General features: G+C 46.6%; 1 protein-coding gene and 1 pseudogene across 2 annotated transcripts in view; one reads left to right on the top strand and one right to left on the bottom strand.

Moving 5' to 3' along the window:
- CBFA2T2 (CBFA2/RUNX1 partner transcriptional co-repressor 2) overlaps positions 1 to 4,363 on the top strand; it is a 208,890-nt gene extending 204,527 nt beyond the window's left edge. For both annotated transcript variants that reach the window (XM_077111175.1, XM_077111168.1), the window contains exon 11: positions 2,672 to 4,363. In XM_077111175.1, coding sequence (XP_076967290.1) covers positions 2,672 to 2,971 — 300 coding nt within the window. In that variant the 3' untranslated portion in view covers positions 2,972 to 4,363. The remainder of the gene's footprint in view (positions 1 to 2,671) is intronic.
- On the bottom strand, positions 3,590 to 4,475 carry LOC143642623 (small ribosomal subunit protein uS8 pseudogene; annotated as a pseudogene).
- Between the last annotated feature and the right edge of the window lie 9,840 nt (positions 4,476 to 14,315).

The raw sequence follows: 14,315 nt of genomic DNA, 5'->3' as shown, positions 1-14,315 counted from the left end.
TTTTACACACTGTCATTTTAAACAGTGTACAAAGTGGGCTGTAGGTAAGGAGCTCATTAGCACCTATCTCAGCAAGCTTCCTATATAGGGGTGGGATAGAAAAGTGTAGGCTTTGGTTAAGTTTGCACTGGACCAGAAGTTCTGATTTCCCTCCATTTCATGCAGAAAATTTCTGCTTAACTTCTAACTGGCAACCCTGGAGTTTCTCCTTTTGTGTTGTGAGAGGGGGGTGGAGCTCAGAACTGGAGGTTAGGAACCCTGAGTTCTAGCCTCAGGTTCCTGTCACACTGGCATTTTCCCCTTAAAAAGCCAGTTTCCTTCTCTGTTATTAGGAAGATGAAATTAGATCATGGTTGCAGACGTGCTTTTAAACTGCAGTGTTCTATGCAGATAGAAAGGATTCTGTCGTGTCCTTAATCAGTGTGTATACTGTGGCTGCTCATGCTCCTGCGGAATAGCCACCTCTTTTGAGGACAGACCCAAGCATCTCCCCTGTCATGCTTGGTGATGTAAGGATGAAGTAAGAATTCCTCTTACTGCACCACTTCTGTTTCCAGCCTGGATTTCCTTTGTAGACATAATAGACTTCCAGGTGCTTATAAAATAGGAAGTCATTTCTCTGTTGGGTAAGGCCCAGTTTTGATGGAAGGTCAGGAAGGTCTGGGATGGGTTCCAGATTTTTTGTTTGTTTGTTTTATTTTAGTACTTCTTGTTTTGTTTTAAATTGGAGACGTTGTAGGTTTACAGAAAAATCATGCAACAAGTACAGAGTTCCCATATACCCACCCCCTCACATACAGTTTTCCCTGTTATTAACACTTTACAATAGTGTGGTACCTTTGTTCACTTGATGAAACAGTATTATTATAATTGTGCTATTAACTGTAGTCCATAGTTTACATTAGAGGTCACTGTTCATGTTGTGTAGTTCTATGGTTTTGTCCTTTTAAATTTTTAATGCTGTTATCCCAGAATTTTGACAAGCCCCTGGTAACCCTCATACAAATGGTCCCAGACCCTGCTTGGAGTAACAGTGACGTAAATTGATAACGATGCCTGACAATGAAATTCTGTAATCATGTTGCTGACTTCCCTGGCCAGTAATTGAGAAGGCTTATACCTTTCCCCCATTAACTACAGAGGACTTTTTAGCCAAGTCTGATGCTCCAACTTTAAGGAATGCTCATGTGAAGGATAACTACAACAATAAGTCTTTTGTCGTATGTCTTGGCAAAAAGCCTCATCGTTAAGTCATGGAAAAGCCAAAGAGAAAGAGCATGTTAAACTGCCCTTTTTACTCCTGGCTGCTCTGACTTTAACCATACTGTTCTTGTATTTCTATGATCCAGCTTGGGGAAGGCTGTTTATTTTGTTTTATTGCATCTCATATTTCATAAAATATGCTATTTTATAAGTAATAATAGCCCAGGTTCAAGTTACTCGTGGTTTACTACTCTGACTTGATTCTGAAACATTCTTACAGACTTCAGCAGAAGTTTCAGAGGCTCTTATTCTGCTAGCAGAAGACCCTTGTGCCTGCATATCTACAGTAGCCCCATATAGGCAGCACCTGAGTTCTTCCCCACAAGTGATAGATAGCATCCTGCCAGAGCATTGGAGTCAGCCTATCAGATTCCACAGTTCAAAACTCTCTGAAATACAGTTTTCTTAAGTATCTGTAAATGTACCCTAAGAAATACTTCTAATCCCTATTTTTGTCCTCTGGTCTTAGTGTTGGAAAGCTTTGACAGTATCCAAAGTGTGTTTCCTGGAAGCCTCTTGTAGTAAAAGAGAATCTGTAGTCTTTCCTAATGCTCTTTGAAACTAAAGTTGTGTGATGGAATCAGGACTTCTGGGATCCAGACTTGCATAGCCACTTAATCATTTGATAACCTTAGACAAGTTCCTACTCCAGTGACCCTGTTTTCCCATCTGCACAATGCAAGGAAAGCAATCGTAAGAAAACTTCCTGGCCTAGACAGAGGCCCTGGGTTCCGAGATATTGTAGGTAGCTCCTGTACACACAGAAGAAATGTTCCTATGGCCCCTAACCCATCTATGACAGGCCACGTCATTGTAAAGAAAATGGTTACAGAAGACAGTAGGAAGCACAACTACCTGTACTATTACTCACCTGTCCTGGTTTGCTGGCACATGACCTTTTTAAAAGGCCAGGTATGGTCAGTAGAAACACTGACAATCTTTCTTTTGGAAGGAGCAAGAGAGAAAACAGTACTCTGAGCATGTGTTTGGGTGTGTGATCTTAAATTATGGAGCTATGGGGGATCCTTGTCAGAGTTTGGTATGGCCACTTAGGCTTAAAACATGAGTCAAAAAAACAAGTCTATGCCTTAAATAGGAATTGGGGGCTACTATCTGCTATGCTGATGCTGTGCAAGGTATTTTCACATGCATTGCCTCAACTCACTGTCCCATCATCCCATGAGTAGGTAGTTTTCCTATTCTACAAATGGAGACTCCAAAAGGGTGTGCATCTCCCTCAGTTAAACAGTTAGACAGCAGTAGAGCAGGACTCAACCATGGGAATGTGTAGCTCCAAAGCTCATGCTCTCCCTATTCAACCCCTCTGTTCTACAGTGAAGTGACTAGTGATGACAAGCCTGGCCTACAAGACTCAAGCAACCACTAAACTGATTCTTGTGTCTTGCAGAACTGCTGGAACTGTGGCCGCAAAGCCAGTGAGACATGCAGTGGCTGTAATATTGCACGATATTGTGGCTCTTTCTGCCAGCACAAGGACTGGGAGCGGCATCACCGCCTCTGTGGTCAGAACCTGCATGGCCAGAGTCCTCACAGCCAGACCCGGCCACTGCTTCCTGGTGGGAGGGGCTCTTCAGCCAAGTCTGCTGACTGCAGTGTGCCAAGCCCAGCCCTAGACAAGACCTCGGCAACCACCTCACGCTCCTCAACCCCGGCCTCTGTGACAGCCATCGACACCAATGGGCTCTGAACCCCAGACTCCACTTATTCCTGATGACCACTGAGCATGACAGAATACTTGAGCCTGAGGGATTAGCTGTTTGCACCCATGCAGGTAGCTTTTGGGTCTTCAGTAAGAAATGAACTGGAGGAAGAATACAAGCCCAATAAAATAGTGCTCCACACCCACTCCAGGCATTTGCCTCAGTTTCCCCTCAGCCTTCCATGTCCTTGATAGAACTCCTATGTCATTCATTCTCTCTGAACTGCCTCCTCCATGGCTTTCCTGTTTTGTTTCTCTTGTTGCTAAAACTGGCATAGCTGGCTCATTTTTTGTATTGACCACCAGTTCCCCTTCTTAAGGCAGCAGGCTGTAATGTGCCCGTCCAGGCTAGAGGCATCTCCATGTGAACTCTCTCCTTCTTCATGTGCTGTCTTCTCATGGCAGAAGCTTGGAGGCTGTCAGTGGAGGAGGTCCCCTCTGAAAGGGAGTAGTCCCTCTCATCCCTAAACAGTGACTTAAGATCCATTTCCAAGCTCAGCAGATGATACTGATTGGTACCCCTAGGATTTGGTCAGATAAAAAGTAGCACTCAGGACTCCCTCCAAGACCTTCCTGTCCAGACTTAACACTCAGAAACAATGGGACAGTAAAAATACCCAGAGTAATATAAATCAATAAATAAATATTACTTGCCCACAAGAATCACAGTTCATTTTGGACAGGATCTCCCAACCTGGCTGGCTCCTTTAGTCTGGGACCCATTTATTCCCTCTCATTTAATTATTTTTTTCTTCTCATTGAAGCATTTTATTTCCATGTATGTTACATCCCTAGAATAAGAATCCCAGGATTTTCCCTCCTGTTTCTATTCATTTTGCTCCCTCATGGTGGTCCATGATGCCAGCTGAAGTCATCAGTACAGGGAAATCAAACTGACATTATGGGAGCAGATTATTCAGCCATTTTTCTAGATCTCTGAGTTGCACATCAAATCTGGGACTAATCACCCCATACTTGTTTACCCTGCCTGTAAAGTTCACAACAATTTCCCAGCTCTGTGATCATCAGTGATTGCAAATTCATCAGTGTAACCACGCTTCATCATCACAGTGAAAACCAGACAATGACTTTGAAGCACAACCTGATAAGAACCTGGTATTTGTCTCTTTTCATGGTATTCATTGTTGATTCTATTGAAAATTTTCGCCAGGACATTTATATGCACCATTATGGCGGCACAGAAAGATGATCAGTAGAGGACATGCCCCTCTCATTTGATTTTGCTTCTGCAAATCTAATAGTATCCAGCACTTGGATTGATCTGAAAGAATGAGACCCATTGTGGACAGTCTGTTCTCTCTGAGCATGTTGGCCAAACTAGTATCATCAAGTTATTGAATGGGTCATCTGTTGTCAGCACTTGATTGTTTGCAGAGTCGTTTTGTTCAGTGTCCTTTTATCTCAGACTGCACATGTCCAGATCACCATGTGGGTCTTCTTATGGTCTCTATTTGGCACCTGTTAAGCTACAGTTATCTCACAGGATGTGATATGGTCAGGCATGATCACATCTGAGTAACTTCCTTGACCTGAAAGAATTCAGACCTTATAGTTTCATGTTGTTATACATACTCCATTAGTTTAACCACCACTCATAGTTATCAGACATAGAATCTGAGTTTCCCTTCTCTTATGTTATCTGTTTGAATCGTTCCCTCTTTGAGCTGAGAAACGTTATGTGAAATATGAGAACCATTTTGGGAAAGCCTATCCAACTTCCTGTCTTCAGGGAGGTTTCCAGCTGCTTAGCTAGCTCTCCTCATATACAAACATGACATTGCCTACATCTCTTTTAAAATATCAGAAACTGTCCCACGCATACTTCCCTTCTAATTAAGGCAAGGTTTTGTTGGGAGCCAAAGGGCCCGCCCACCAACCATCTCTGAGTCCCTGACACCTTGCCCGAAGGAATCATTTGAGATGAGTTAGTTCACCCTACTCTGGTAGATTTTGAAAACCCAGGTATAGACTGCCATCTTTTGTACGTTGACCAGAGTCTAAAATAAAAAATCTCCCTCTGTCCCATAAAGAAAAAAGGATCAGCATAGATAGCATTGTTTTTAGATGTGTTTCTTTAAGTCCCCAGAGCTCAACTGAACAGAACCATGCACTTGGTCTCCCCATCCCCATCTGCCTCCTCATACCGCAGCAGTTGGTGGTCTTGACTTTAATAAGGATGAAGCCAGTATCCCACATAAAAACTGCCTACATCACATTAAGACGGGATGTCTCCTGATGACCTAGAGAAAGTCATGGAGCCGTAAATAAGTTATTTGTAAGAGGGTATCTGTGTACACTGTACACTGGCCTACTGTTCATTGGTAGGTTGAATGAACACCTAGGAAGATTTTTTAAATCTCCAGTACCAGAGTTTTTTAATGGTTGGAATAAAGAGCCAAAACCAACAAAATAGTATTCATCAAGGCTCAATGTCAATTTAGGTTTAGCAGGTGAGTCCTCGCTGATTTGGGGGCTGTGGTTAATTTTCAGAGTCTTCATAGTACTAGTCTCGTCTACTCTGCTTATATGCTACCCAGAGGCCAATCTGAAATCCTGGGCAGTATATCACACTGTAATTCTCAAACTCTTTGCTGTGTTAATTCTAGTCAGTTTCGAAATATGGGTTGCTAGAACGTCTGTCCAGAACTTCCTTTTCAGATTTAACAGGTCCCTTTCTCCAGTTCCTTTCTGAAATTCTCCAGCAATCCTGTGGTTGGGAGGAAAGGAAGCTGGAGGGACGGGAGTGGGTCTAGTTTCTGACCCAGCTACCAGAATGGAGGTGGAAGTTCAGACTCCCCACTCATCTACAGTTTATTTGAAAGAAAAAATACTTTTATGTTAATATATTCAGGCTGTTTAGAGGATGAGGCTTGAGAATTTATTTGGGTGGACAAAAAAGATAAAGAGGGGCTCAGATTGATGGTACTGAAGGTATCAGGTCAATTACAAGTTCTTTGGTGTTATCCTATAAATCAAATGCAATATGTTTGCCCACCATGTCTGAAAGATGAGACCAGCGGTAACCCATCAGAGGACACACACAAGTAATAAGATATCATGGTCAAATGAGGAATGGTTATAGGAACCAGAGAAGACTAAAGGTAGCCAAAATGGGAAGCATCTTTATGTGTTCTGAGGGTAGGGTCTTCACGTCTTTGGTGGTTTTTTGGGCCCCTGCTTATCTGCACCATTGCTTTACTCCATCCAGTAGGGAAACATGACTCTCGGGAAGAAGTTGTTTAATCCCACCTGTTTAGGAGTAGGCAGCTCATCTCATGAGATGTGAGCACTCCACCTTGGAAGATCCCCTGCAGTTCCAGGAGTGGAGCTCTTGCTTAGGCAAGGTACTGCAGCCCTGAGATTACAGATTGAGTGGATCTTTTCTGGGGCAATGCTGAGTCATAAATGTCTCCCATCAGTCCGTGGTCCAGTGGATCCAAGTCTGGAAATGACATTTACTCACCACTGATCCATGCCTGGCATTGGTGCTGCCCTCTGCAGTATGGACATCCTTGACCATTTGTGTTGGTCTATCAGGAACTCTTCCCATCTTGGTGTCAACTGAGTATCTTCAACTTCCAAACAGAAATTCTACACTTTGTACAGCTTTAGCAAAACTGAATTGAACCTCTAGCCTGTAACCTGCAAAGGGTGTAGACATCATCTGGGTAGCTCCAGAAGATAGCTAAGTGGGTTTGAAGGTTCAACAACCCAGTAGGAACTGTTCTGTAATACTGAGTTCTCCTGAATGGAAGCATAAACAATGACCCAGGTGGCCATTAGTTCTGGAAACTGTAAGAGAGATTATGATTCGAATCATTTTAAATAGAATACATTTGGAGGCTTTCTTCAGAACTGGACTAGACCCAAGGTTTCCAGCCTCCCAGGTCAGTAGACCAAGCCAACTTTCTCAAATTTGTTTTTGGCTATTTACAAAGAACTGGGTAGTGGCTTGCTGAACCAAATATAAGAAAAGCCAGAGAAAACTGGACTATTCCAACATGGGCCAGATGGCCAACTGTCAGAAGGGAGTCCTACCTAGGTTAGGATGGGCTACTAGGTGAGCTGCTGAGTAGGGCTCTTCCAGCTCTGAGTTATCTGTAGTTCTTATGAAACCAAAATGTTGACTACCTGCCTCTGCCCATGACATGCTCATTTCCAAAGATGATAATGCAGGTGACCTTTTTCATCATGAGCCAGAAGGTTGGGAGGCCTGAGGGATGGGCCTTATATCTCCCCAGAAATGGAGCTCCCCCTACAGAACCCATCTGGTCAGGCCTGCAACTGCCCAGTGTACACCCTTATTGATGCTTATACCAAATAGGGCAGGTGCAGCTGGCATCTGTCAGGGACACCCCTGTCCCTGCCTTGGAGTCATCAGAAAGCAGCAGCAATAAACATTAGGTGACTGGTTGAAAGGGCTGTTTGGCTGAGAGGCTTCTGTCCACTTTCTCGGCTTTCCACATTCCTGAGGAGGCTACAAAGAGTCCGTCCATAAAAGAAAGCCAATCATGTAAATAAACAGAAAACTAAGCCTCAAAGTGTGGTTTTTAAAGGGAGATGATGAATGTGAAACCACCCACAGGATGCGTTACAGTTTAGTTTTTCTGTGCTTTGTCATTTTACTCTGATAGGAACTTTTGTTACTTAACTCTGTGCATAACTTATTTAATGTACTGTATAAATGAACCAAAACTGTTAAATATGTATTTAGTTTGTTCTACTTAAAGTAGTCAATAAAAAGAGGCTATATTCCTTTTCTGACTCAAGCTGGAATGGGACTGGGAGAGGGCACCATGAGGTGTCCTGCCAGCGGGGCTTCTGTGTACATGTGTCCTTCCTCCCAGTCTTTCTAGGGATCTTCAGTCTTCTTTACGGTTTCAAGAGAAGCTACAGGAATGAAAGCAGGTAGTGCTGCTAAGATAATCACAGATGCTCGAGGTAGCAGTAGCTACGGTGGTTGGTAGTGTCTGCCCAATGGGCAACAGGCAGAGGGCTGCAGGTCCCACCAGGCTAGCTGCTTGACTTGGCCTGCCCGTACATGGTCTGCCCAGGCCCAGTGTATATTCAAATGCTGGTAGCTCCAGTTTACAGACACTCAAATTTCTTAATTTTCTTTTGTCTGTTTGTGGCCTTTTAGAAAGTTTAAAATTAGGATAGTGGGCTTGTGGGCATTTTTTCCAATAACTCATTTCCTTTAAAATTTTTCACATGCCTGGGTTTTATGTCCTTTCTACACTGAGGTTAAATCAATAGGTATGTTCACTGTCACACTTACATTAATGTGCTTAATTATTTCATAATTAAGGCCATAATTTTCTTAACCTTCCACCTCCCATTGGGCATTTGGATTGCTTCCAAGGTTTTCCTGTTGTAGGACATGACAGGCATCTTCCTTTGCATAGTTTATTTCCTTCGGATAAATTTTCCAAAGTGGGGTTTCTAGAACTGAACATTTTTTGGATCCTTGAAGCTTATATTCCAATCGCTGTCCTTGGAAGCCCACCAGCCTACAGTGTGTGTCTCAAGCAGCCTCTTGGTAGCACTATCCATGGCTCTCAGGTGGTCTAGCCAGCTGTGACATGACTGTGAAGTTATTGCAGCCACACCTATGCACACACCTGTGTAAGGACTCTCGGGCTGTCAGTCCAGTTGGCTAGTTTGTGAACTGAGGCCTTAGTTCCCCAGGCCTTGAAACCAGCCTCACTCCTGCCTCTTTAAATACCAATTTCTGGCCTTTCACCTCTACCTTAGACCTGCCTTTCCTCAGCAGCATTGGTTCAGAGGTTCCCTGGCACCTTCACAGACCCCAAGAATGCACAGGGAGTAGTGGCTGGTTAAAAGGTTAGGGAGAAGGGTTGGGCTGTGGCCTTGGCCCCAGAAAGCAAGGCAAGGCTTAACTATATGATTTTTCATGCAGATGCTATTTTCCCAACTGCCAGCCTATCTCCGCCACTGCCCAGCTGCGATCCACCACTAGAACAATGCACAGGATTTCAGTCTTGGGCCTGTCAGCCTAGCACAAAAGCAAATTTTGTAGGCAAAGCCACAGATCACAGCCCCTTAGCTCTAGAAAAAAGATCCCAGGGACAAAGTAATACATAGTAAAATACCATGTTGCTGTAAGCAGAATCTGCTATAGAAATGGCAAACTGAAAAACTTTCCATCACCACAAAACACCCAAAGCCTGGATAAATTACAATGTCTACTTTTAGCTGCATTGCTGGGGTCACAGCCAAGAAAGTATAAGAAATCAAGAGCTAGGAAAAACTGTTATCAGAGAGGTAGTGGAATACAAAAGAGGAAGCTTGTGCTATTTGAGGGCAAAAGGTATTCCAAGAACTCAAGAGTTTGGGAGTTAAGCACTTCTGGGAAGAAAGGGAGGTTATACAAAGTGGGGGAACAAAACCTACGTATGTGAAGCCAGTGCATTCAAGGGCTTTGACCTCAGTGAAGAGGCAGGGAAAAACGTCTGCAATGGGAACTAAATGGGAATTCAGCCTATATGAGAGAAAGAAAAACAAACCAGAAAATCTGTAATTTAGGTCTGTTCTTTCCTGGGACTGGAGTTCAGATCTATACTATACCAGAAGAATCCCTGGGTTGAGAAATCAAGACAGATGGTCCTAAGCTTGTAATACATCCTGAGTTCTGGTAAAAGCCAAAAACAAATCCTTTGAAGAAAAATATGCTTAAGGACCTTCAGGATTCCTGTTTATACTGACCAATTATACACTGCCTAAAAACTTGAGTACTAGACATCCAAGGAAATAAGCCACCGGGAGCAAGAATCAGCAGGGAGAACAAGCAGTTGATTTGGACCCTGGGACTTAAACTACTGGAATTATCAGATGCAAAATATAAAATAACTATACAAAACCTCGAGAACCGGTGTTGAAAAAAGTGAGCAAAAAGTAAGAGACTAAAAATAAGTAGGCAGATTCAAAAATAGAATTCTGGAAATGACAAGTAATCACTGAAATAGTGAACTAACTTACAAAGCAGAAGATTAGATGAATCTGAAGAGAAAATTAGTGACGCATTACTATTCCGCAGCACAGAAAGGGAGATGAGAAATATGAGAGTTCCTTCTGAAGGACAAGATGGGAAGGAGAGTGCCCTTTAATATTTTACCAAATAATGATTATTTAGTAAAATGATAATAATCAGCAGTCCCAAGGCCAGTTTCTATATAGAAGAGTTGCAGGCAGTTAACCAAGGATGGAATCAAGAAACCTATTGACGTTTTTATATTTCTCGGTATTAAGGAAAATACTTGTCCTGAGATATTAAAAATCTCAAGATGAGGAAACAAGCATCCACCTAAGCTCAACTCGCCTGCCTGTGCTTGTCTTGGGCTGCTGGTATTTCCCACTCCACTTGCAAATTGACTATATCCCCTCCTCAGGCTTCCCTGGAGGGTTAGGGGAACCTGCACTAAACCCAAGGATGGCTTCATCGGCTGGTGCCGGTCGCCCTCTGGTGGACGGAGCCAGACCTGCTGCCACCCCTCTCCATCCACAAACCAGATTTCTATCCAAGGTGCAACTTTCACCTACCTCTCTGCACTGACCTTTTCTGAAGCTGCCCTTCTGCCTCATAAGTTTAGCTAATGTTTTCTGGTTGCGCCCAGGGAGTTTCGGAAATGATGAGGACTCAGCCTCCACCCTAGAGGGCTGCTGGCCCTCAGAGCCCACACCAGACCCACCCTCCACCTTGCACTGCGCTCCTGTAGCTCTTCTTTGCAGCTCCATCTGTCGTCCTGCGAGCCCCAGGGTTTGGCACTGCTCCTTCTTTTGTTGTAGCTGCCACCGCCTCTTCCAGCTCTGGGCTGGTTTCTGCTGAGAAGAAGATACCCTCTTCCTGAGCAACTGTTCACACTTGATGGTGAGTAGCTATCACTGCCGAGGAGTAGATACCAGCTGTGTGACAGGGCACAAGACATCTACTCTCTGGGCTTGTTTCTCCATCTGTAAATTGGTGTTGCTAACGATGCCTTCATCACTGGAACGTGGCAAGGCTGAAATGTGGTCATGTGCAGATCACCCTTAGCCCAAGGCCCAGCACACAGGAAGTGCCTGTAAAGTGTAGTTGTCATCGTGCCCATCTGTGATTTCCTTAAGGATTCATCTTTTTTACCCATCACCCTGCATGGAGACTGGTGCCTTAAGTAGCATCTGTTTCAAGAAAACTTCCATCCGTTCAGAAGTCTACCTAGTCTCAGTCCCTCCATTTTAACCCATCAGAGCCTATATTAAGGGGACTTGGCATTGCAGCACCCATAGACTGTCCTGCCTTCCCAGCACCTGGCCTGACACCGGGCCAGCCCCCAGGACAGTCTGGATGCAGAAGGGTTGTGGGCACAGCTGGGCAGGTATGGGGAATATGTGGAAAAGTGGGAGTGGCAGCTGGCGGCAGGCACCCAGAGCTCGCCCAGCTTCAGGATTCTGCCTGCCCTTGACCTGGCTGCTGGTGTGGGACATATCACCATCCCTAGCACCTCCCACAAAGCAGGTGCCCAGCAGTTGTTGATATTGGTTAAAGAACCATGAGGACAAGGACTGGGGAAGGCGGCCCAGACCTGACAGCACTGTCTTGCTCCTTAATGGAGCAGTGTTTCCGTAGTGGGCAGGGGATGGGAACGCACGAAGGCCATGTGGGGCTGGGTTTCCAAGGTTGCAAACAGCCCAGCTCAGCTGGAGGGGTGACAGGGAGAGGAGGACGCACACATTGGGAGTGGGGGCTTCCTGCTAAGGACCTTAAACGGCCAGGTCAAGGATTCAAACGATGTTGAAGGTAGCAAGGTGTCGCTGAAGGGCCTTAGCCAGGATGACAACATTTCAGAAGTTCCCGCCCCAAATCCCGTCCTCGCCTCTGCCTCTGCTTTACTGGGGATGGATTATTGGCGGGCCGAGTGGAGACAGGAAACCCAGAGAGGAAGCTGCCAGTCTTCCAGGCCAAAGATGGTGGTGGCCCTGACCTTGGGCCAGGAGGAGGGCTCACAGTGGGTATGGAGAGATGGAGATAAGGGTGGGCTTGTGAGAGGAAGCAGATGCAAAGGCATGAGGACTCCCTCTGCATCCCCTGCTCGGAAGTTTTCTTGAGTTAGTTTGCGACTAACTCCAGCTTCATCTTCCTTCAGCCCTGACCCCAGCCACATCACTCCCGTCTGGCGTCCTCCCCCATAGCTCCACTTTCTGCTCCTTTTGCCAGCGACATTCTTCCTGCCCACTGGCCTCTCGTGACCGCCTGGAGAACCCCAGGCATCGTCCAACCCTCAAAGCAAACAGCAGCTCCTCCAGGAGGGCCTTCCCCAACGCCCGGGACCGAACACTCCCTCCTCCACCTGCAGGGGCCTCCCTGCCACCTCCAAGCCTGCAGCAGGGGAGGGAGGCCACAGCTTTTGTTATTAATCTTTAGATCTCCATTGCAGAGCGAGCAGGCAGGTGCCTAGGGAGCAAAATTGAAGGAGGCACTCACTTCAGAGGTGTCAGAGGACTTAGCACCTTTGTTCAGAGATGGCAACAGGAGGTCCTGCCATTTGGAGGGCTTGTTGCTGCTGCTGTTGTTTTTATGGAGAACAGAATAGGAGGCCAAAAGAAAGGGCACGGATCGCCTCTTCCCATCAGGGAGAGACAGTGAAACCGGGATGTGGGAACAACTTCCTTACACCTGCCCCCCGGGGTCTTGTGCGCTTGAGAGGCCAGCAGCACCTTCCAGGATAATCTCCTTAGGGTAAGCACCTTCTAGGAACTGCCAGGAGAATCGCTTAGGAAGTGGGGGGCACAGTGCTGGGTCTTCGGCAGGGCTGACAGGCCAGAGGGGCAAAGAAGTTCTGTGATCTCCACAGGTCTGAACTACCCACTAGGGAAGCAGCTGCACAGAGGTCTCAGCTGGTCCCACCTGGGTGGCCTCCCTGGCCACGTCCCAGCGCTCAGCAAGGAGGCACTGCCAACGTCACTCAGCCCACCACCTTGCTTGGAACGCACCATGGCTTTGTCAGGACAAAGCACCTTCAAGGTCCTGCCATCTTCCCAGCCTCACCTCAGGCCACTCTTCCCTTGCACCTGGCCTCAGGCCCTCTGCTGGGCATCACCCTCCCCGCAGCGCCGTGTACCGCTGCCTCCTCTGCTGATGATGCCTGTCTCCAGCACCCACCAGCCCGGGTCAAAAGCCACCCTCTGCTCTTGTGGTGCCAGGTATCTCCCCTTTGGAGCCGACGCCCCTATTCACCTACTGTCCAGCCCCCCAACCCCTTCCCCACCCCAAGACGGCTCAAAGAAGAGTCCCAATATGTCTGATCCTCCTAGAACTACTCCAGGTCAGTGGCAGTGGCAGTGGCAGTGGCAGAGACAAGCTCAGCCCGGAAGGGCCAGTGAGTGTTGAAGGAGAGGGGATTGGCAGGGGAGGGGGATGGTGATGTGGGGGAGACTCTGTCTGGGGGACACGTCTTCTCACAGGAATCCAGCCATGCTAACTAGGACATAAAGCCCAACTGCCCAGGTCCCTGGAAAGGGCTTGTGCTCTGTCCCCAACTCCCTATCACACCCTGTTGCTGGGGGGTCGGGAGGGTCAGAAGCTAGAGGCCCCAGCAGACTTTGGGAGGGTGGAGAGCAGAAGCCAGGCCCAGGCAAGAGCTTTCTGGGCGTGAGGAAACCTGGATCCTCTGTGATTACGTTTCCATCATCTGCAAGCATGGGAACTTGAGATAAAAACCTACTGGTTTATATAATTGTAAGGAAAGATTCCTGCTCTGAGTTTCTGGTCTGAGCTGTATAGGGGCCCCACAGCCTGGCCCTCCTGCAGAGGGAGAGAGAGGAGACAAAGCCAGAGGTGACCACAGCCTTTATTGCCCAGATGCTGGGGTCCCATGCTGGGGTTGTCTCTGAGGACAGCAAGTGATTCTGGGTCCAAATTATTGCTACTTGGCAAGGTCACCATGCTTCCTACAGTACTCTCAGTGTGGGTGAATGGGAACATGCAGATGATATGCAAATGACATGCAAACCAACCCAGGATGCTCCAGAGGTCTCTGGTTCAGCCTGGGTACTAGAAAAGCCTGGAACCTACCAGCCTGGGAGAGTGATGGGGATACCGTGGTCCTTACCCAAAACTGCAGCCTAGTCCGGCCTGGCCTCTGGGGTCTAGGTTCAGGGTAGGGGTCCCTGAGCATCAGCCCTGGTTCTGTGCTGCCTGGGGAGGAGCAGCTGTGTTCTTCCTTCCAAGCAGGAAGAAAGCAGGGTATTCACTAGACAGTCAGATGGCCTGAAGCCCAGAGAGGTAAGGGACCTGTCTTGGGTCACACAGCAG

This window comes from Tamandua tetradactyla, chromosome 1, assembly GCF_023851605.1.
Source record: "Tamandua tetradactyla isolate mTamTet1 chromosome 1, mTamTet1.pri, whole genome shotgun sequence".
Classification (NCBI taxonomy): Eukaryota; Metazoa; Chordata; class Mammalia; order Pilosa; family Myrmecophagidae; genus Tamandua; species Tamandua tetradactyla.
Note: the sequence above shows the minus strand (reverse complement) of the source record. Positions and strands in the feature narration are given on the sequence as shown.